Source organism: Gymnodraco acuticeps, unplaced genomic scaffold (assembly GCF_902827175.1).
Source record: "Gymnodraco acuticeps unplaced genomic scaffold, fGymAcu1.1, whole genome shotgun sequence".
NCBI lineage: Eukaryota > Metazoa > Chordata > Actinopteri > Perciformes > Bathydraconidae > Gymnodraco > Gymnodraco acuticeps.
In genome coordinates, this window is record NW_022989900.1 from 33,192 (window position 1) to 58,395 (window position 25,204).

General features: G+C 39.5%; 1 protein-coding gene across 1 annotated transcript; it reads left to right on the forward strand.

Annotated features, from left to right (window-relative positions):
* On the forward strand, positions 1-24,446 carry LOC117540228 (MBT domain-containing protein 1-like). The gene is made up of 18 exons (XM_034206813.1): positions 1-86; positions 3,399-3,642; positions 4,169-4,302; positions 4,525-4,636; positions 5,131-5,210; positions 5,330-5,447; positions 8,157-8,291; positions 10,478-10,566; positions 11,480-11,578; positions 12,533-12,668; positions 12,921-12,976; positions 13,122-13,226; positions 13,441-13,588; positions 19,291-19,373; positions 19,888-20,125; positions 20,545-20,613; positions 21,022-21,204; positions 21,889-24,446. The coding sequence occupies exons 1-18, from the start codon at positions 66-68 to the stop codon at positions 21,996-21,998; spliced, it is 2,160 nt and encodes a 719-aa protein (XP_034062704.1). The 5' UTR covers positions 1-65; the 3' UTR covers positions 21,999-24,446.
* Positions 24,447-25,204: the final 758 nt, after the last annotated feature.

The window sequence follows — 25,204 nt, forward strand, 5'->3', positions numbered from 1 at the left end:
TTTTGTTGCGATATCTGCTGCTGGGTTTTAGGGTTTCAGTGAGAGTCCCCCCGCGGCCCGGCCTGATGGAAAACCCCAGAGATCTGGTGAGTTCTCCGGCTTGTCTGTCCGGCGGGAACCCGCATTCAAGTCCTTTGTTGTGGCTGTACCAGCGGCGTTGAAGGATTCCTCAGAGAGACCGCTCGGAGTCAGGGCCAAACTCCTTTGAGAAAACCTCTACTTTTAAGTTCTAGTGCTATCTCACAATAAAATATCCTTCATTAATATAATATTCAAATTTGTATTTAGCAGCTCAATATCGGCAATCATTCGGCATACAGAATACGTCCAGGTACTATTTAATTCGTTCATAAACAGAGCATTTTTGTAATTGCTTCGCCTGATCTCAACACCTCTATCCACTGAACTCCACTGCAAAATCAAGCGAAATCAGGTCTCCTTTCTGGTTGACAATGGGAACACATTTCACTGACCAGAACTTTAAATTGGTCACTAAAACGGACAAGACGCCGTTTAATTATGCATGCAATTATTTTACCAAGCAGTTTGTAAATCAGTTAAATGTCCCTTTATTATCGTATAGCTGTTTTCACAGTACAGTCTCATAACGCTCAACACTGAGCACAGTGAAGAGCAGTGATAGACAATGTGAATACATAGAAAATAAGATGCAATTTCCATAACACGCTGTTGTGCTAGGTGTATTCAGTGTATGCCGAATAAAAGGTGGGCTTTAGCCGAATCGTATACTACCCGGCTTTTGATTATAACGTATACATTCCTTTCTTCTAGAATCAAATGAATATACAATGGTCTGAATTTTGGAGGTCATTTCGTGTCTCATCTAGTCAAGATGCCTGTTCTGTTCTCTGTGCACCGCACTGCAGTGGTGCTGGCAGCAGAACTGTGGGGGAAATCAGATAATTCATAGCCTAAATTAGTTGACACTAATCTGCAGATGAATCAATAATGGCAATAATTATTGGCTGCAGCTAGGCTTGGGACAGTATGAACATATCATGGCATGATTACCCTGGATAATATCTTGGAACTGACTCAATATATTATCCCGGTAATCATCAAAATCAAAACTCTCAAAATGGTACTACTACTTATATAGTACTATACGATGACTTGTGTATTTCTGCATCATCCTGCACAATACTAAAACAGTGGCAAGAATGTATCCACTGATCCCATTGTTTCTTTAATATTTCCTACAAATAAACTAAGCCTTCAGATCCTTAATTGCAGTATACCACACTATAAAAATGTCTTCACTACAAGTTAAACTCCTGCAATGAATGTAACTTACTAGTCATAGCAAAACTCAAAGAATCCAACATAAAAGTATGAATAATGCAAAAAATATAGCTCTGTGAATTTTATATATTAAATTATATTTGTATGAATATAATTGTTTTGTATTACTAATAGATTCATGTCTAAACATTTTGTATAGACTGTTTGTCTCAATTATTATTTTGTGTTTAATTTATTTGAATTGTATTCTTTGTTTTATTGTTTGAATTCACATTTCTCAGTGGTTTTTAATTGTTGGTTGCGGACCTTTATTATTATTATTTTTGTTTACTTATTACTTATTGTAAGTCGCTTTGGACAAAAGCGTCAGCTAAATGCAATGTAATGTAATGTAATGTGATGTTTTGTATTTTTCCCAGTTACTCATGGACCATCTACACCAACCATATTTGTACATGTTAAACGTACATCTGTCCCCTAATCAACCATAGCATTTCAAGATGATTACATATGACATATATTTCACAATATTTATTTAAACACTAATAATATAATATGATGCATATTATAGGGTTCATATTTGTTTGTTGTGTCTCTACTCTGACATGTCTCCATGCTTTAATGTTCAAAAAGCTCTTTATTTTTCTCATACGGCCTGTTCTGCATCACCTCTTTTCACCCTCTGTCTGAAACCAGAGCCCAGTCTGCTCTGATTGGTTAGCTGCCGGCTCTGTTGTGATTGGTCCAATCACGTACAATGTGTTGAAGTGCTAGCCAATAGAAGCCAGTATTAGCCAGTGTTACATAGTGAGGTCACTATGGTAAGGAATTGAACATAGGAGTCCAATGGAAGCGCTTCAGGGGGGAAGTGTGTACCCAGTGGTTCTCAAATGGGGATACGCGGACCCCTAGGGGTATGTTGGAGTACTGCAGGGGGTGAGATTTATTTTATGTTAATGAAAAAAACAACATAAGTAATGCATTTAAACAAACTGCTAATAGTAGATGAACTACTTTATTGAAAGGTTTACAGAAACTCTGGATAATAACATGGGAAAAATAAACGGGGTGCTCTCTTTTCCTCTCCCTCTCCTGACAGCCCGTCAGTCTCGTGCAGCTCGCTGAACCTGTAATAAGTGACCCGACAATAAAGAATAAATATATTTATAACTAGTTTAGCTAGTTCCAGAGTAGATAAACTAGCTAAGTGTGTTAGGTCTAACTCTTAGTGTATTTAATGTTGCTCCGCTCAACGGTCCGTCACAGCGGCGGAGCTGTGATCATGCAGAGCTGAGTGGTCTCCGTCAGCAGCAGCTGATCTGATCTCTGATCCCTCTCTCTCGTCCGGTTAGACTTCACTCGCGTTTTTGTCCAAATCTATCATAATTATATGACTGCCTGCTTATCAAAGGACCTAAACAATAAGCGTTGCTTGGCAACGGTGTGTGGCCGCAAAGTATAGCGCAGCATTATGCATATGCTTATATGAGGGGTCAAAATCCCATGCTCATAAAATGCTCATATTTTTTTCTCTACATTCCCCACGCCCCAAAATAAATAAATATTCCAATTTTAGGAAAAGTAACGAAGTTTGAGCAGTGTGGGTTTTATATGAACAGTTACACATATTTCAAAACACGAAGTGTAATAACTGCAGTGGCCTCCCTGTCAGAATGACAAAGATCCTCAGTGAAGCACAAGCCCATGTTTCACTATACATTGTAAGTACAACTTATTAAAAAGATCAGTTCAATGCAACTAATGTCGTCTTAGTATTATTGCATGATGTTAAAATTGGTTTGCCATGAATTTAGTGATGGATTGTAAACATTTGAAATGTAGCATTTAAGTGTTTCTCACTTACAAGGTTGTTGTTTTAATAAATCAGACACTGATGGTGCAGCGCTGTACTGTACCTCTTTATATAGGCGTTTCTTCCTTAACAAAATGTTTTTGCGCTGATCAGGGGGTAATGGCTGAATCTTTTTTTCAAAGGGGGTACATTATTGAACAAAGTTTGAGAACCACTGGTCTAGAAGATAATTATGTTCAACCTATGCACAGCCATAAGTTCCATTTGTGAGCAGCACATGCCTCCAAACTATTTGTGTCTGACGGCAGCTGCTCCTCCCCAGGCGGAGCGTCCCTGCAGGAAACGGCGCGACTCGTTCGGGATGCTGGACGGTTTCGAGGAGGACCGGAGCAGCTGCAGCACTGAGTCCAGCGGGGGGAGCGGCGCCTCCAGCCCCGAGGACAGTGACGAGGAGGAGCTGGGGGGAGGAGGGGGGTCTCACTACAACCCCTCCTCCTCCTCCTCCCTGACTCTCATCAAGACCAACGGACAGGTGTACACATACCCCGACGGAAAGGCCGGCATGGGTCAGTCTGATGCATCCCCCTCCTCGTCCCAAAACTGTGATAAACAGACAGCAAGTCAAAGAATTGGAGATGTTGGTTCTCTATTAATAGACTATTTAGATCTGTATTAGTTGTTATTTAAAGGCCGTTTAGCATCTAGACTTTAGCAAAAATTGAAATAGATACATATGAAGAGATGTAAAAAAATATGCCACTAAACATACATGAATACAAAAACTTTTCGGACACTTCTGAAGTCAGAACGTCAGGAGAATCTCAACGGACACAAGCTTTGCCCGTATTTCCTCCAATCACTCTCGGGATTTAAATGTTTCCTTGTTTTCTTTTCACTTCTTTGCATAGACTTGGTATACTTTCACAGGGTTTTGTTTAATCGCACCATAGCATTGTCTTCTAATCTTATTATATTTGGAGCTTCATTCTTTAACTGATTATTTGTCATCCAAGGAACATGTTATTTTATTAGTTCAATGTGTATTTGTCATAACAAAGTGACTGAAGTTATATTCGTATGTCTAATTCTCAGCGACCTGTGAGATGTGTGGCATGGTGGGCGTCAGAGATGCTTTCTACAGTAAAACCAAACGTTTCTGCAGCGTCTCCTGCTCCAGGAGTTACTCGTCCAACTCCAAGAAGGCCAGCATCCTCGCCAGACTGCAGGTAAAAAAAACACAGCAACTCTTTAACCTGCTGTTGTTTCAGGAGTTCATATTACTATTACTGGAAATATTTCTGTTATTACGTTTAGCTTTTCTAACTATTGTCATCTGCGTAAAGAGAGATATCGCATTGCAGTACGAAATAGTATAATCTGCATAAAGATAGATATTGGAGAACACCTAGCATAACCTGTCTCTGTGTCTCTGTCTCTTTGTCTTAAAGGGGAAGCCGCCCACTAAGAAGGCCAAGGTTCTGCAGAAACAGCCTCTGATGACAAAACTAGCTGCGTACGCTCAGCATCAGGCCAACCAGCATGGCGGCGTCAAGAAAAGCAGTGAGTCCTCACACTGACTAACTCACTAACCAACCTATGAATGGCTTCAAATCCTGGTGGTACACTCCATTAAAACTGACTGGATTTTGGAGAAGTACTATGAATGACTCAGATGTATAGGACAACATTTTAATCATAGTGAGCATGTATGTTACTGTTTTAACTGTTGGCACTTAAATATAGAACACCACATCCTTATTACATGTCACTTGTTAGACGCTTTTATCCAAAGCGACTTACATACTCAATACTGTGGACAATCCCCACAGGAGCAATTTGGGGTGAAGTGTCTTGCCCAGGGACACAACGACATGCTGACTGCAGTGGGGTTTGAACCTGTGCTCCCTTGATCCGAACACCAACGCTCTATGCACTGCGCCACACGCCTCCTTATGACACGTTGTCGTTGGATGTTAGAAGTTGTCAAACTTTCAAAAGTATTTATTCTTCTTCTGGTGTATTTAAGCCATCTGTTCTTTGTGTGTTTGCTGCAGTAACTGTGGAGGTGTTCGACTGGGGTCGTTACCTTGAAGACGTTGAAGCCACGGGAGCGCCGGTCGACTGCTTTAAACACGTGGGTCCACACACACACAGCACATGAACACACACCTTACCTTCTGGAGCTCTCACCTGTTTTCTCTGCGGAAATGTTTGATGTCACAATATGATGTTGTTGTTGTTGTTGTTGTTTAGGTCCCTATGGGGAGGTCATGGGGCGACATCAGTGAAGGCGTTCGGGTGGAGGTCACTAATACGGACAGCGGTCTGCCCATGAAGGTCTACTGGATCGCTGGCATCATCAAACTAGCTGGTACAATGTTTTAAATATTATATCCAAAATGTAATCTATTTTCAAATATCTTACCATAAATGGCCAAACCAGAAAGATTCCACGACTAACATTTAGGCCTCTCCGCTATGTCTACGTTGTCTTATTCCTTGGTTGTTTTTTCAAAAGTGAAATTCATCACAGATTGAGCTTTAATATAGTTAATATGTTATCACCCTTCCAGCGCTCTCGAAAGTCGCATCCGGTTAAATGTTTTTATAATCATACATTTAATTATTAAGTCATCTGTCATTCTTTCCATCTTAGTTTTATTAGGGTTAGGGTTATGCAAATTACCTTTTTGGATCAATTGTTCCAATTATTTCTGTTATTGTGTCACTTTGGCTTGTTTTAAATGTGCTTTTATATAGCCAAGATAAAGCTCCCTTAATTGGTGTAGAATTAGTTTGGAGTCACTACTCACTTTCATCATCTTAAAAGCACGGTTTATGCTAAATGTCGACTAAAATCAAATTTTTTATAAACATGCTTTACTGTATTAAGCCTTCTTTACTTTCTTTATGTCTCTATTCAATTTAAATAATCTGATTTGATCGATTGTCCAAATAATTTCGTTAGTTCACTACTAATTTTTTCAAATTAGTAGATTATTATAGTGGTGCACAATAAATTGGAGTTTTGACTCACACAATCCATTTTAAAGTGCTTCACAGTCACAAAATGTTTACATGTTGACTTTAAACAAGATAGAGGAGGAACAATGCGGATTCCGTCCTGGTCGTGGAACGACGGATCAGCTTTTTACTCTCGCAAGGATCCTGGAGGGGGCCTGGGAGTACGCTTATCTAGTCTATGTGTTTTGTAGACTTTGAGAAGGCGTATGACCGAGTTCCCAGGGAGTTACTGTGGGAGGTGCTGCGGGAGTATGGGGTGAGGGGGTCTCTACTCAGGGCCATCCAATCTCTGTACTCCCAAAGCAAGAGCTGTGTCCGGGTCCTCGGCAGTAAGTCGGACCCATTTCCGGTGAGGGTTGGCCTCCGCCAGGGCTGCGCTTTGTCACCAATCCTGTTTGTAATATACATGGATCGGTTTCGAGGCGTAGTCATGGGGGAGGGGGTCTGCAGTTCGGTGGACTAAGGATTGCACCACTGCTTTTTGCAGATGATGTGGTTCTAATGGTTTCATCGGTCTGCGACCTTCAGCACTCACTAGATCGGTTCGCAACCGAGTGTGAAGCGGCTGGGATGAGGATCAGCACCTCCAAATCTGAGGCCATGGTTCTCAGCAGGAAACCGATGGACTGTCCACTCCAAGTAGGGAATGAGTCCTTACCACAATTGAAGGAGTTCAAGTATCTCGGGGTCTTGTCCTCGAGTGAGGGAACAATGGAGCGTGAGATGGGCCGGAGAATCGGAGCAGCGGGAGCGGTACTGCAGTCGCTTTACCGCACTGTTGTGACGAAAAGAGAGCTGAGCCAGAAGGCAAAGCTCTCTGTCTACCCGGCCATTTTCATTCCTACCCTCACCTATGGTCATGGAGGATTGGTCATGAAGGATGGGTCATGACCGAAAGAACGAGATCGCGGATACAAGCGGTCGAGATGGGTTTTCTCCGCAGGGTGGCTGGTGTCTCCCTTAGGGATAAGGTGAGAAGTTCAGTCATCCGGGAGGGACTCGGAGTTGAACCGCTCCTCCTTCGCGTCGAAAGGAGCCAGTTGAGGTGGTTCGGGCACCCTAACCCTAACCCTTGTTAGGGGTAGGGTTAGGGTTAGGGTAATGTTGTGAATCGAGTGGGCCCATGGTGGTGGTGGGGTAATGGTATGGGCAGGCGTATGTAATGGACGACGAACACAGGCCACTCAATTCACAACATTACCCTAACCCTAACCCTACCCCTAACCCTACCCCTCACACCAGATACTGCCTGGTTTTCGGACCCCCCCAGACCCCCCCAATAAAGCAAAACTGCACGTTTCAGAGTGGCCTTTTATTGTGGCCAGCCTAAGGCACACCTGTGCAATAATCATGCTGTCTAATCAGCATCTTGATATGCCACACCTGTGAGGTGGGATGGATCATCTCGGCAAAGGAGAAGTGCTCACTATCACAGATCTTTTCAGATTTTTGAACAATATTTGAGAGAAATGGTTATTTTGCGTATATAGAAAATGTTTTAGATCTTTGAGTTCATCTCATGAAAAATGGGAGCAAAAACAAAAGTGTTGCGTTTATATTTTTGTTCAGTGTAGTTAGGATGCCACCTGGGCGCCTCCCTAGGGAGGTGTTCCAGGCACGTCCAGCTGGGAAGAGACCAAGGGGTAGACCTAGGACCAGGCGGAGGGATTATATCTCTTCGCTGGCCTGGGAGCACCTTGGGATCCCCCAGTCAGAGCTGGTTGATGTGGCCAGGGAAAGGAAAGTTTGGGGCTCTCTGCTGGAACTGCTACCTCCGCGACCCGACCACGGATAAGCGGGAGAAGATGGATGGATGGACTTTAAACAACTTTTTATAAAAATACTTTTCTGAATTTAATTGTAGTTTTCTCACTGTCTGTCTTTCTGCATTTCTGTATTCATTCGTCCCTATCACTACATTTGAATGATCTTTTATTTTATTGTGTTTGGCTTGTTTTGTTGTATGCTTATCCAAAATAATGCTTAGCACCTAAACAGTTAATTATATACAGTTCTTCTCATTTCTAATGTCTCCTGACATGTTGTGTGTGTGCAGGTTTTAAGGCGTTGATGCGGTATGAGGGCTTCGACGGCGACTCCACCCGAGACTTCTGGCTGAACCTGTGTGTGCCGGACATCCACCCGGTGGGCTGGTGTGCTGCTGGGGGGAAACCCCTGGTGCCCCCTCAGAGTAAGACTAACAACTCTGGTGGAGTAGATATAACTCCTGCAAAAGTGATTTCTGAATTCTCCAGAGAAAGAGCCAGAGTTAAACATGCTTTAGTGACAATCAGGGGCGGACTGGCCATTGGGAATACCGGGAGTTTCCCCGGTGGGCCGGTGCTGTGCGTGGGCCGGAGGGCCCAACAAATATTTTATTTTAAAAATAAAATAAAATAAAAATAAATAAATATTTTTTTATTTTCCTAAATCCTACCGGCCCACATTTGTAAGTGTTCCGGGGTGTGGCCCACACCCCACTGGGCTGGGCTGGGCCGTTTTGATAGGCTATCAGATAGTTTCACTTTCACACATCAGCTCCGTAGCAGCTGTCACTGCGCAGTGAACGATCAGGAGTGAGTGACTGAGAGACCTAGCTGGAAGTTGCTTACAGATGGATAAACAAGCTCCAAAGCGTAAAGGCGTTTTTGTATAGTTTGTGTATACAGTATACAGTATTGTGGCAAGCCCTGGGTTCAGAGGGAGGGGCTTGCATAGGAGAGGGGGGGTTGGCAGGGAAACGGGGTTCAGGGGGAGTGGCTGTACGGCTGTACCCGTAGGATAGAAAACGGGGAAGTGACGTCTGACTCAGAGGTCGCGCAGCTGTGGAGAAGAACGTCTTGCCCACATTCTGTTACTGAGTTTAGGCTAGTTAGCTAGCAGGTTTATTGTTTTAGGTGCAGTCACTTTTGCCTCCACTTGCTGTTCAAATAAATGTTGAAAGAAAAAGTAAATCTGTTTACAGTTCTGTTTCATATGGGTGTTGAGAGATGCATCCATAGATTTAGTCCCTAATTTTGCTCTCAAAGTGCACCAGATTGACGCATTTAACTTCAACATTTAAAAAAAAAAAATCTTCCCGGGGGAGCATGCCCCCGGACCCCCCTAGAGGAGGTAAGGTCTACCACCTGCCCACACCCCCTGTTAAATTGTCTCACCGACATTGAGGATGCTTCCTACGCCCATGTTTTATTCCATTCAGGCAAATTGGGTCCAAATGTTATTGCATCAATGATCTGTTAACATTAAAATCACTAAATATATGCTGTAACTATTTTTGCTCTAGGCAACTCAAGGGCTCAGGTAATGTGATTACTATATGAATAATTGTCCAAAATAACATTAAATGCATAGGGTTTTTTTGTTTTTCGTCACCGGCCGGCCGATACATGCTGCGCATTAAGTGGGCCTGTCTGTCAATTAATCCTTGGGCCACTTTTTCCTCCCAGTCCGCCCCTGGTGACAATGTGTTTTACTCTAGATCAGGGGTGTCCAAACTACGGCCCGCGGACCATTTTGCATCGGCCCTCAGCAAATTAAAAATATATAATTAAACTTATGCTTGTCTTTTACTTCTTAACCTGTTCAACCCGGAGGCCCCCGCCCGCGGGAGCTGCAGGTTTTCTTTTCACAAAACTGTGTCTCAGGGCTTCTTAACATTTAAAAACCTATTAATGTGTCATACCCATTTAACGGGAAGAAACTCAGCTAACTGACGATACGAACCATTTTTACCGAAACAAAACACAAGTCTCATAAGAAGCTTCTAAATTAGCCCTAAGCAAATAAATGCTAACGCACTCATCACAGAAATCTAGGTATAAATACCCTTATTACATATCGGATCTACACAAACAAGATATCGATTGAGAGAAAGCCTTTGAGCACCATACTGTTTCAGAAATAATCCTTGATGTGGTGTTTCATCACCGCAGCATTTATTTTAGAAAGTATCTGCCAGGTCCTGCATAAGCTCCGCCCCCTCTTTTTTGTGAAATAGAGGGATATGAGGCATGGCTAGAATGGGTGATCTGTTAGGTATTTTGAGCAAAACACTTCATAGACATGTTTTTTATATATTTCTATATATCTGAGTCCTATGCTATTGACTAAAAATTGCATGATAGGTGACCTTTAAAGCTGAAAACATGTTTCTAACAAATCTAAGTTGATAAGAAAAAAGAAAATTTTGAAATTTTGAATTACATTTCACTTGCATAACACAGCAAATCTGAAGTTATGAAATGTTATGCTTGTATGACTAAATATCCTCAGTTAGCTAGCATAATGATTTATCTTTATGAGCTTTATAAATAGTAGTAACATAAATACATCTAAAGATTAATTTACTATGTTTTTGATGATGTGTGTATGTAGCTATCCTGCACAGGATCACCAACTGGAAGACCTTCCTCATCAAAAGATTGACGGGGTCCAAAACGCTGCCACAGGACTTTCCTTCCAAGGTCTCACACACACACATACATACACACACACACACACACACACACACACACACACACACACACACACACACACACACACACACACACACACACACACACACACACACACACACACACACACACACACACACAGTCACAAGTGTCCTTACTCTGAAATGCATTTATATATATATATATATATATGAATATTTCCCCTTGTAATGTGTCTGTGCTTATTTGTTACCAATTTAAAATCAATGTTTACTGATGAAATAAATATTTTGGAACATTTAGTGGTTAGGGTTAGATTGGTTTAGTTTATAAATCATTAGTTTTAGGTATGATTTTGAACCCTCTCCAATACTAGATGTTTTAATCATATTTAATGGACTTTTTACTGTCTGGGCCCATACTTTCCAGCTTATCTGGGTGTCCCTTTTCCCATGTCGCCATCATGTCGTATACTTGTATTTGTGAATAAATAAATGATGAAGATATGAGCTACTACAAGATAAATAGTGCACATACTATGTAAAATAAGCATGAATAGTAGTAATGCTGCATTTAAGTGCACTTAAACTCAATGTTTATTTTTTGTATTGAAAAGAAAATGCACTGCAGGACAATGCTGACAATAAGTAGGTTAAATAGATGTTGGTTTGACTTCAGTAATGTGGCGTCCGATTTGTTGCTCCTATCAGATGCAAAGAAACATATTATAACGTTAAATAAGATTAGATGTATTTTAATCGTCCCATATTGGCATTCGTTTTCTTCTTCTTTTTTACAGCAGCAGGGGCTAAACAATGCATTGAACTTGAGCTAAAGCTTGAAATAAAATAAAAAATAAAAAGTTAATGAAAGTATTGACCATGGAGAAACCCACCTCTGTGCAGCTCTTTTCAAAATGTCCTTGCTTTGTAATCCTCCTCAGGTGCAGGAGAGTCTGCAGGTTCCCTTTATGAAGCAGATGAGGGTGGAGGTGGTGGATAAAACTCACCTGTGTCGAACTCGTGTGGCTCTGGTGGAACAGGTGGGACTCGCACAATATTCACACATGAAATAAATGAACAATTATATTGTAATGCATATTCCTGTTTAATCGTGCAGTGCCTGTTGGGAATATGCTGGTGCTTCAATGCAAGTCTCTGCATGCTTTTACTGTAAGAATGCTACAGCCTGCTCATCTTAAGTGCACAAGCTCTCATTAGGACTTTATGGTACTAAATAATATACTATAAGAGTAGCAGAGTAGTCTTTTTTTAGTATCATAATGTTAAGGATCATCTTTAAATATATCTGGGTAAGCTTTATGGATCAAGTCTAGTTTTTTTGTCCAAAATGTTCCTTTATTTTCTTGAGGTTTTTCTTTGGGTTTCTTTTCAAAATAAGACTGATGAAGCTTATTATACTTGTGCAGAATAAGTTTGGAGGTTTTCAAAATGTAATCATCTTTAAAGCCGTCTCCAGTCCCATCCTGGTCATATTTTCTACATATGTCGCCTTAAAATAAAAAAATGTAAGCTGTATTGCGGTATTAAGTCTCTTTTATTTCTGTCTGTCTTTTTGAATTATCTGGGTAATGTTTTTATGATCCCAAGGATTTTGGTAAATTTGGGTTTTCTCAAAATACATTTTATGACAGTGAAAGTTAATCATGTGGTGCAGGATTATTGATTTTTTTGCTCCTTCATTTTGAATATCTTTTCAAATGTATAAATGTATTTGACTAGTTACTTTACAAAGGAGATGTTTGCAAAAACCTTACAATATGTAATCAAACATGAGATGTTGTTCTAAATGAACCCTAAATCTAGCTAAAAGTCTTAGCCGTTGAAAAGTTGTTATTTGGCATTTAGAAACATTTAACTAATATCTCTAATGATTTTGAGCTTTTTGAGTAAAAAATCAATAATCGGGGTCCACACATGGAGACGTCTGTCATTGTATAGTATGATTGACGATGATTATGTGTGTGTTGCTACAGGTGATCGGAGGTCGCCTCCGTCTGGTGTACGAGGAGTGTGACGACGGCTCTGACGACTTCTGGTGTCACATGTACAGTCCTCTGATCCACAGCATTGGCTGGTCGCGCTCCATCGGACACAGATTCAAACGATCCGGTGGGTTCCAACTCATTTAATGATATAAATAAAGGACTGCATCACAAAGAACTTCACAATAAGGAAATACACACACAGAATGAATATAAAAACAGGGAAAAAACTCAATAATAAATCAATAAAATATAAATAAAAAATGTGTGTTAAAAATATCATAGATCAGACTCAGTGATGTGTGCAGATGTTACCAGACTGCATTTAGGAAATGTTCAATTTAAGCAGGCAGATTGAAGATGAAACTATTTTTTCCAGATGTGTCGAAGAAGCTGAGTGTTCAGTTGGATGCTCCTGGACAGCTCTTTGCTAAGGTAACTTTATGAATCCATGATTTAGGATATATTTCACTGTGTGTGTGCAGTTAGTAGTTGTTCTGACATTCATGTGCCGTGTACAGTCCAACAGACAAAATGCTTGGAAAAATAATAATAATATGAGTGTGTAATGTATCTGCAGGTGAAGGAGGTGGATCAAAGCGGCTCCTGGTTTGAAGACACGATGAAACTAGAAGCCATCGACCCTCTGAACCTGTCCGCCATCTGCGTGGCCACAGTGAGGAAGGTCGGGAGAAGCTAATGTCCCTGAAAAATCACCTGATTAATCACCTGAATAAAGCCTGATAGTTAATCATCTGATTGAATCCACTTGATTAACAGATACAACTAAATCACCTGAGTAATCACCTAAAATATTAAGATGAATACAAAAAACACTAGATGAATCATCTGAAATAACCTGATTAATCACCTGATAGTAAACCTGTCCTCCTCCTCAGGTGCTGGCCGACGGGTATCTGATGATCGGGATCGACGGCTCCGAGGCGGCTGACGGGTCGGACTGGTTCTGTTATCACTCCATGTCTCCATCCATCTTCCCTGCTGGGTTCTGTGAGATCAACAACATCGAGCTGACGCCCCCCAGAGGTATTTATTGGTTATTGTGTCATGTTTATGACTCCACAAATACATACAATACAATTCCTCCATACAGTGAAGGAAATAAGTATTTGATCCCTTGCAGATTTTGTAAGTTTACCCACTTACAAAGAAATTAACAGTCTTTAATTGTAATGGTAGGTCTATTTTACTAATGAGAGAAAGAATATCAAAAAGAAAATCCAGAAATTGACATCATATAAAAGATAAAAATTGATTTGCATTAAACTGTGAGAAATAAGTATTTGATCCCCTTTCAAAACCTGTCTTAGTACTCGGTGGAGAAACACGTGTTGGACACACAGAGGTCAGACGCTTCTTGTAGTTGGTCTCCAGGTTTGTGCTCATCTCAGGAAGGATGTTGGTCCACTCCTCTCTGAAGATCCTCTCCAAATCCTTCAGGTTGAGGCTGATGCTTGGCCTCTGGAAGCTTCAGCTCCTTCCACAGATTATCTATGGGATTAAGGTCCGGAGACTGGCTAGGCCCTTCCATCACCTAAATGTGCTTCTTCTTTAGCCACTCCTGTGTTGCCTTGGCCGTATGTTCAGGGTCATTGTCCTGCTGGAAGACCCATCCATGACCCTTTTTCAGTGTCCTAGCTGAGGGAAGGAGGCTATCGGCTAAGATTGTACGGTACATGGCCCCATACATCCTCTCCTCGATGCAGGGAAGTCCTCCTGTCCCCTTAGCAGAGAAACAACCCCAAAGCATAATGTTTCCACCTGCATGCCTGACGGTGAGGATGGTGTTCTGGGGTTATAGCCAGCATCTCCCTTCCTCCAAACACGGCGTGTCGAGTTGATGCCAAAGATCAACATTTATGTCTCATCTGACCACGTCACCTTCTCCCAAGCCTTCTCTGAATCAATCAGATGCTCCTTGTCAAACTTCAGACGGCCTCTCATGTCCTTCTTGAGCAGGGGGCCTTCAGGCGCTGCAGGATTTGATCCATGATGGTGTAGTGTGTTACCAACAGTTTTCTTGGTGACTGTGGTCCCAGCTGCCTTGAGATCATTAACAAGTTCCTCATCATCATCAAGACCCCACGGGGCCAGATGTTGTGTGGAGCCCCAGACCGAGGGCGACTGATGCTCATTTTGTGTTACTCCCATTTAGAAACACACACATTCTTCTTCTGAATAATCGCACTAACAGTTGTCTCCTTCTCACCAAGCTGCTTTCTGATGGCCTTGTAGCCAATCCCAGCCTGGTGCAGGTCTATAGTCCTCTCAATAAAGAGAGACTTGGCCTTTATAATTTGGAATTGAAAAACGCACGACAATCGTTCTTCTCTGACATCATTACCAAAAACAAAAACAACGCACGTGCCTTGTTTGCTACCGTCGACAGACTAACTAACCCCCAGTGTCAGTAGCCTCTGAATTTCTATCCACCAGGGCGTGCAATGAATTTGCCTCCTTCTTCACTGACAACATTCAGAAAATCAGACAAGCAGTCAGTGCCTCTGCATCAGGAACAACAAATGTGTTGTCCCTATCTCCACTTAAAATCAATTCAAACACCATGACACAATTCCATCAGATTAATGATAAAAACCTAGAGGACATTATTCAACTTCTGAAATCCTCCTCCTGCTGCCTTGATATTATTCCAACAGGATTTTTCAAAGATGTTTTGCCTTGCATGGCCTCAGATCTACTTCATATAGTAAACAAATCTCTTCACTCAGGTATTTTTCCACAGGCCCTGAAAACTGCAGTCATTAAATCGCTCTTAAAAAAGAATAATCTAGATGCTTCAGTAATGAACAATTACAGGCCCATATCAAACCTCCCATTTCTAGGTAAAATCATTGAAAAAGTTGTTTTTCAACAGTTGAGTAATTTCTTGCATTTAAATAACTGTTTTGATGTGTTCCAGTCAGGCTTTCGTCCAAACCACAGCACTGAGACTGCTCTTGTAAAGGTCTTCAATGACATCCACTTAAACACAGACAGTGGCAGAACTTCAGTGTTAGTATTATTAGATCTCAGTGCTGCGTTTGACACTGTTGACCACAGCATATTACTAGACCGACTGGAAAACTGGGTGGGACTTTCGGAAACAGTTCTAAATTGGTTTGAATCTTACTTAAAGGACAGAAACAACTTTGTTTCTATAGGTAAATACACATCTGAGTTGACAAATATGACATGTGGGGTTCCTCAAGGCTCCATCTTGGGGCCTCTTCTCTTTAACATCTACATGCTACCACTGGCTCAGATAATGAAAAACAACAAAATAAGTTACCATAGCTATGCAGATGACACACAAATGTACGTAACAATTTCACCAGGAGACTATGCTCCAATTCAAACACTGAGTAAGTGCATTGAACAAATCAATGACTGGATGTGTCAGAACTTTCTCCAATTAAACAAAGATAAAACTGAGGTAATGGTTTTTGGAGCCAAGGCAGAACGTATAAAAGTTAGCGCTGAGCTTCAGTCTGCAATGTTCAAAACAACAGATAAAGCCAGAAATCTAGGTGTAGTCATGGACTCTGACCTGAGTTTCAACAGTCACATTAAAACAGTTACTAAATCAGCCTACTATCACCTAAAGAATATATCTAGGATTAAAAGTGTTACGTTCCCTATTGGGCTAGGGGGACCAAAGGGACACGACACGACCAGATTGGAATTGGTATATGTTACCGGTGGTTTATTTGTAACCAAAAAAATGAACACAATAATGTACAGCCTGGACCAACAACGGACCAAACTGTTACGATTTAACAAAAGACGAACTCCAAAAGAGAGTTACACAATATGATACAAAAGAAAGAAAGTACCTCACTTCTAAAGTGGAACAAAACACTAAACAAAATGAGGAGGTGTGGGAACACAGCTGTTGCTGATCAACAGGTGCTAATCACCTGGGTCTAAGCAATACTTCCACAAATGCTGATCTACAGGCGCTAAGCTAACCTGGGTCTAAGCTGTGTCACAATGTCAATAATCCTAAAGGCTGTTCTACAGGAGCTAAGCAACCTGGATCTAAGCAATACACACACACAAACCCTATACTAAACACAGAACACTACGACACACTGCTAATCAGTGTACTCGCACAGAAACCCTACTTAACACACTGCTAGGCAGTCTAAGGAATCACAGGAGATGGCAGTATCACAATGAGAGGCTTGAGGCGTCTGTCCCACAATACAGAGCCTCCAGAATGATGTCCGTGCCCGGCCTTTGTACTCCTCCCCCGGATGACGTGGCAGAAGCGGGCGGGGATTGGGTGACGTCCGTCCAATCTCCGCGGATGTTGCGAGGTCGAGACGGCCAATGACAGCAGAGGAACTGCACAGCTCATTTACATATGCACACACAAACAGAGTTAATGGCATAACGAAGGTAGCAGCTGTAACAAAAAGACTAATGTCACAGCAGGATTTGGAAAAACTTGTCCATGCTTTTATCTTCAGTAGACTCGACTACTGTAATGGTGTCTTCACAGGTCTCACTAAAAAATCTATTAGAAAGCTGCAGCTGATTCAGAACGCCGCTGCTCGAGTCCTCACTAACACTAAGAAAGTGGATCACATCACTCCAGTTCTGAAGTCTTTACACTGGCTTCCTGTGTGTCAAAGAATAGATTTCAAAATACTGCTGCTGGTTTATAAAGCACTGAATGGTTTAGGCCCAAAATACATTTCTGACCTCCTGCTAAATTATGAACCATCCAGATCTCTCAGGTCTTCAGGGACTGGTCAGCTTTCTGTCCCCAGAGTCAGAACTAAACATGGAGAAGCAGCGTTCAGTTATTATGCTCCAAATATCTGGAACAAACTCCCAGAAACCTGCAGGTCCGCTACAACTCTGACTACTTTTAAATCCAGGCTGAAGACTTTTCTTTTTGTCGCTGCTTTTAATTGAACTATTCACATCTTAAACTGCACTGTAACTTTTATCCATGTATTTTTTCTTTTAATGTTTATTTTATTAGCTTTTCTTTTTAATGACTGATTTTAAATGCCATTTCCTTAATGTCTTTCATTTTTGTAAAGCACTTTGAATTGCCTTGTGTTGAAAAGTGCTATATAAATAAACTTGCCTTGCCTTGCCTTGTCCCTGAGGTCCTTAGACCACTCTTTAGTCTTGCCCATGGTGGAGAGGTTGGAATCTGATAGATTCTGTGGACAGGTGTCTTTTATACAGGTAACAAGTTGATATAAGGAGTACTTTTTTAAAGGACTGTGGAAGCCAGAATCCTTGTTGGTTGCAAGGGGATCGAATACTTATTTCCCACAGTTAAATGCAAGTCAATTGTTATCTTTTATATCATGTAGATTTCTGGATATTCTTTTTGACATTCTTACTCTCACTGTTCAAATAAACCTACCATTTAAATTATAGACTTTTAATTTCTTTGTAAGTGGGTGAACTTACAAAATCTGCAAGGGATCAAATACTTATTTCCTCCACTGTATAAAACAATTCTAGTTATTTAATGGTAAGTTCATTATCTTAAAGGTCCCATGTCATGCTTTTCTGGTTATTACCCGTCCCCTTGTGTGTTATGTAGCTTTGTATGCATGTAAACGGTCTGCAGAGTCACAAACCCTCAAAGTACACCCTGTAGCGAGTAAAACTTTAACACAGAAAATACCTGTCTATGCTGCCCCAGAACGCCTCGTTGGACATTTATCTTTTTCCATTGTTTTCTTGGAACGCGACCAACAACTAATCACATTAATCTCCCATCCCCGACATACAAAGACATACATTCACTTTGAATGGGGTGACGTCACGTTGCCTCGCTTTTCGCCGAACTGAATTGTGGGTAGCATAGCGGTCCGTCTCCGTCAGAAGTTGAACTTCTGACGCCGGAGTAGCCAGCGCCAGCCAATCAAATCCCGTTTCTGAAAATCTGACAGCTCAAGCCCTAGCCAATCAAACCGCGTCTAAGCTGGGAGAGATATCCCGCCGTTCATTTCTATATTTCCAAAAAAGATGGAGGAGAAACTAATTATCGCCGTAGCAAATCACCCGGTTTTGTATGACCCTCTTCACCTACCGGGATACAAACCGGAAGAACCAGTCATGGAGGGAGGTGGCAGAGACAGTGGGTGAAACTGGTAGGTTTTCGCCTGTTTGGGGAGTTTATATATATATATATATATTGCTCGCATAAAATCCCCGGGGTTTTTTGCTTTGTATGTCGGGGGCGGGAGATTCATGTGATTGGTTGTTGGTCGCGTTGCTCGAATAAAATCCCCAAGCTTCAGACACGCCCAGCTCCAAGCTTTTTTTGAAGCTGTAGTGTGGACGGGCCGTTACTGCAATCAATGCAATCACCACAGCACAGACAGGACAGCCACCTCCTCTCTACTGATGAACCCACAGGGGCATCACAGACCCATTGGTCCAAATAAACCAATCCGTGGAGCCGTTACATTACGTCCCGGAAAATTGCACAGTATAACTCTATGTTAGTAGACCTCAACAATGGAATTATGATCAGTAGAAATGGCCATGACATGGGACCTTTAAATAATCATTATTTATCCAATACCAAAATAAATAGGACTCACTTTCGCAGTCTGTTTTTTCCCCCTAATATTACTTTAATTAAACTGAGACTTTAAAGATCCCAAGTTATAAGAGAAATAAGATCAGTTTCAGAGACTAACATTTGTTAGAATAAGAGCTGTGGATTAATGTTGTTTTTGTGTCTCAAGGTTACAGCAATCTTCCCTTCAGATGGTTTGAGTATCTGAAGGAGAGCAAGTCTTTGGCGGCTCCCGTCAACCTCTTCAACAAGGTGAGCCTCTGCAAACATCAAAATGGCTCCTGTATCTCAAGTATAAGGATTTTTGTGGTTATGTCTTAAATTATTATGGAAGCAAAAACCCTAACCCATATTTCGCGGTTGTGAAATTATTATTATAATAATTATAATTCACCTTTTCAGGCAAAACAATAATAAATATCCAACATATATAAAAAAAAAAATTTAAAGATTACTTTATTTGATTTTATCTTCTCTTTTTATTTTATTTTTTTAATTATTGAATCTTGTTATTTGTTTGTTGTTTTGTTGTTTTCTATTGTCATTTATTGCAAAAAAAAACATTTCGGTTTTGAATTTCAAATATTTTTGATATTGATGATATGATATGATGATTACAATTATAATATCACCATGAAAAGTACAAATCATATGAATAAAACGTAATGACAAAAATGAAAAATAATAATAACATTTTTGATAATATTTTCTTTTATGTAGTTGTATAAATAACTCCTGATGTGTGTCCTCCGCCCCGCCCTCATAGGAAGTCCCTAACCACGGATTCTGCCCCGGCATGAAGCTGGAGGCCGTGGACCTCATGGAGCCGCGGCTTGTCTGCGTCGCCACGGTGACACGCATTGTCCACCGGTTGCTACGGATACACTTCGATGGCTGGGAGGATGAGTACGATCAGTGGGTGGACTGTGAGTCACCTGACCTGTACCCGGTGGGGTGGTGTCAGCTGACCGGATACCAGCTGCAGCCGCCTGCTGTCACTGCGGGTAACTCATACTGTCTGAGAAAAAATATCAACAGATATGTCTGCGCATAAGAAGAAAATCATGCGATTAATCGTGATTAAAAATGTTAATCGATGCCCAGCACTTATATTTACATATATTAGATTTGGTAGTAGTGGTCCTAAGATTGATCCCTGTGGAACACCACACATGACTTCTCCTGGATCTGATCAGGTGCCATTAATGTCTAAAAACTTAATTTAATGATATTAAATTAGATAAAAAAACATGTGTTTTGAAGTATAATCGTTATTTAGGAAAATGTCAGTTTTTGTACGTTACAATGTTGTTGAGTTATTTGTAAAAGTTGGATCATACAAGTTTGAAACGATTCTACGCAGCGATCACTGAAATCCTATTCTACCTAATTTACCAGTTATAATATTAGCCTCTGTTTTCAGGCTCCAGAGAACTGCAGTCAGCATCCAAACAGAGGAAGAAGTCTCAGCAGTATAAGGGACAGAAGAAAAGTACGTAAACACTGGACACACACTGAAGCAAACATGTTCATAGTTAGATTATAGATAGATCATAGTTTTTTCTTTTTTATTTCGTTAAATTATAAGAATTTGGTAAAAAATATATTTTTATGTTTATCTTTTTTGCAGCCCAAACGCGTTGCCCTTCCTCTCTTATAATTTAGAAAAATGCATGTGTCTGTGTTTATATTTCAAAAATATAAATTGAACCTGAATATATATATTTTGTAACTATTGTTATTGTTTATTGTGAATTAGCAGGATAATTCAAATAAAATGTGTGTAAATATTGTTTTCTGATTTAATAATATAACTTATTTTAGTGTTGTAAGAATACTTTTTGCTTCATCATGTATTACTTTTCACAGTTTTACTGACTTCACCTTCTTCTCCCCTCAGAGAGGAAGTTGCCTGTTGCTAAGCGACCGGTCAGCTTCTCTGGCACTATAGTAACGGGCATCTCCAGGAGCATATCAGGAGACGAGAACGTGACACCACCAAATTACCCATCACCCCCCACTCCTGCAGCCCCGCCCCCCCCAGTTGACCTGGAGAGCAGCCCCAACACTGATGGGGGAGCAGGTACACAAATACATAAATACTGTTGTAACATTCAGATACTATACTGCGGTAAAAGTACTAACACAAGTTGTGCTTCACTGCTGTTAACGGCGGTGGACTGAGAATTAATATACAATATGTTAGGGAATAATTTGCCTAGGTATTCAACCTTTGACACAGTTCATAATTTTCTCCTCTCACTGTCTCCTTTCCCATGGCATATGTCTATGGCCTTGGGTATTTATAAATTAAATATAATATTAGCAAGCATTTAACATATTGTTTGCAAAAAATAAAAATATATGTAAAAAAATTCAAATATGAATATATAACAATAAACAAATAAATACATTAAAAACATAATAATAATTACATTAATATTGTGCAACATTGTCATTGTAAAACATGCAATGCAATGCTTATTTTCCATGTAAACACAGATAATTAAAAAAACATAGAAAGAATATACTTAAAAACACACAAAAAAACAACGCTAATAATTACAACTAGTATTAAAGATCAAAACATAAAACAATGACTTCAACAAAAAATAAATAAATAGAAGAAAGCAATAAAATACAATTTAAAAATCATTACTAACGACAACACCAAACTTTAAAATATTAATAACACTTCTATAACTTCCCTATAAAATGTCAGAACTGTTTCAAGGGATTTTCTAAATCTCTACTTTTGTTTTTGCAGGTTCACAGATTAAAGAAGAGAACTTGGAAGCAAGTGAGTTTTATTCTGAAAGGACTGAAAGCGAAACCAATGGATCTTCTGCAGGATTCTTCACCAACATGAAGCAGTAACTCATCCCTCTCTGTCTTCATCTCTCCATTAATGTTTTTTTCTGAAATCGTGAGTTTCAATACTCATCAAACGTATCTACTGTGATTAAATCAGATAATTCTGGACACTTTGAACAGGCTAAATAAGCTACATAATGCACTTCGCTTCGGCCAAACCTCTTTTTTTTAAAAAAGCTTTTCGTTTCAAAACTTATAACAAAAGTAGCTTACTTAACTTTTTCCCAGTTTTACGTCAAGTCTTTCTCTTTTAGCCCGGTCAGACAAGAAAGTGACTTAAATTCTAGGTTGAGTTAAAGCTTTGTGAGGTAGTTGGGTTGAGAGCTACATTCAGGTCTTAATGTCTTGTGAGGTGTTGTTTCTAAGGTGAGTTTACATTCTCCCATTTATAAACGTAGACATGTGGATATTTAATAAGCCAGTTACAGTTCAGTATCTCAAAATTATAACTTTAAATAATAAAAATAAATACATTATGCATTACTTAACTTTTCAAAAACAAATGTATAAAGAAGACTGCTGAACGTAGTATTACAATCCTTGTGTATCTGTCTGAGTAGTACGAGGAATAATGAAATATATTTGGGTTATTAAATTAAAATATATTAATTGTAAATAAGAGAATATTTAATATAGCAGCTAAATATAAATGGTATATGATTGCAAAATTACTATTTACGGATGTAAGCTATTTGTTAACATGCTAGCTTGGAATGTGCTTTTGTTAACCAGACAAAATAGCTCACCAAGCTAACTTGCTGCTAACTGCCAGTTAGGAAGCTGCTCCATTCTCAACAGAAAATATCACATTTGGCTTTTGTTCCTTTAATTTTGTTCCAGCATTTTTGCAGAAAACATGTTAGCCTGCTACAATTGCACACTAAGCTAGCAGGCAACTAACTGTTTCATACCAGCCAAATGTTTTACTGGCTCAAATTGTTTTATTAACATTATTGTATTATTCTTATCTTGCAAAAATCTGTTTTATTAGAGCTGCAGTGTTTTTACTGGAATCATTTTAACCAGCCACAATAGCATGCCAAGCTAACATATTATTTACTTACTGCCAGTGAAGAACTTACTATCAGCCGCTAACCAGACAACATGTAAATGTTTAATTACATCTCAGCACAATGACTTCATTGTGTATTTCGCTATTTAAAGTCTATTTAATAGTTTTTTAGAACTACAGTAGCACTAGCCATCAACAAAATGCCTCCAGCTAACTAGCATGTCAATAGCCAATTATGAAGAGATTGTGATTTTATCAGGATTTCTAAATGAGCAAATTGTTGTAATTAGTTTTGAAAGAAATTGATTTTCAGCTGAAATGATTTCTTATATCATTATTTCTGGTCTGACCGGGCCCTTAATCATCCATTCTAAAAATGTCTGCCGCCATTTTGCTGGTTTCTTAACCATGTAAGGAAAACGGTCCTATGGCTGTTGGAACGTTCACTACATGCTCTTAAGAGTTTTCTGACTGAGCAACCAGGGCAAAGAAATACAGAATGCAGAGAAAGTTTAGATAATGAAGCTGATGATGCACAGCTACGTCCAGGACAGTGTTACTCATCTTTGGTTCCTCTGAGAAAATTGTATATCTACCGAGGAAAAAATAACGGAACTTTTGTATGATGATTTTTTACAAAGCCAGAATTTGTTAGGTGTTGATGTTGTGTGTCCAAGGGTCAAAACTCTTGACGTAATGATGATACTGGATGCTGTGTAATGTCATGTTGAGATTAGCAGTCATTTAAAAGTGTGTGTGTGTGTGTGTGTGTGTGTGTGTGTGTGTGTGTGTGTGTGTGTGTGTGTGTGTGTGTGTGTGTGTGTGTGTGTGTGTGTGTGTGTGTGTGTGTGTGTGTGTGTGTGTGTGTGTGTGTGTGTGTGTGTGTGTGTGTGTGTGTGTGTGTGTGTGTGTGTGTTGTGTGTGTGTGTGTGTGTGTGTGTGTGTGTGTGTGTGTGTGTGCGCTGTGGTTTGGATCAAGTTGTCAGGATGCCATTAAGACTCCCCTCCATAAATAACAACTTTGTCCGACATCTAAAAGAGTTATGATGAATGTTTTATTTCGCTAACTATTGATACCTCACAAAAAGTTTATTAAGTAAGGATTAAATGGATCTTGGAACAAAAAAGTATAATATGGTATAGCAGAGGTTATTTCAAAAACATAGAAGAGTATTTTTGATTTAAAAATGCTAGCAAAGATTGTCATTTTAAAAAAACTGACTAAATAAGTATTTTAAATACAGCTACACAAAGAAAAAGACAAAAGACATACCTTAAATTTAACACTAAACAATATAAGTATGCTTACAAATATTTAAGTAGTAATCATTTTTAGAGATGCTCTGTTTGTTGAGATGAAAAGGCCTTGGTGTGAAAGGACAACATAAAACAAAAGATGCCTTTAAAAACTCTATTGGATAAAATATTTGTGAAATGTGTTTGTCTTTGTAATGCTAAGTGTCAGTTGTGTCTACACTTGTCTATGTAAGTGCCATTGTAGATTTGGTTAAATTGCAGTAATCTATAAAAACAGCAAGTGAGTTTAAATAATGAATCATTTTGAATGTGACTATCGCCTAGTTAGTTTGTATTTGACCGGACAGGGCTCCTAAAAATAAGCTTTTCATAAAAGAAAACTGCATTGTCAATTAAGATTGGAGGGAAACGTAATTTATATACTTCCCGGATTACATTTGTACATTTTGGTGAATGGGCAGATCCAACAAACACAAGGTTTCACATTTCATGTCCTGTGTGAAACAAAAACTCAACATTGACATATCTTTACTGTCATAACATATTTAACTAACTACTAGTACTCATCATAGTACAGCTACACTCGACAGCAACTGCAGTGTAAAAGTCAATCTAATATCATTTAGATTTTTGTCAGTGACAACTGCAAATAATTGATTATATCTTTGTCTAGATTTTGTCATTTTTAGATTGGAACAATCTAAATAAGGAGTAACTTTGAAAATAAAAACTAACCAAATTCTAAATGTTCTTCTTATCAAGTTAGTTTAGTTGATAACAGTCCGTGAACAATCTATGCTGGATATTTAAAAAAAATAAAAATAAACCTAAAAACAACTCTAAAAATAATAATTTTTAAACGAGAGAGCTAACGTTAACATAATGTTTTAGTGAGCTTTAAATGTCAAATGTATCACAAAAAGACATTCAAATTTGGTGC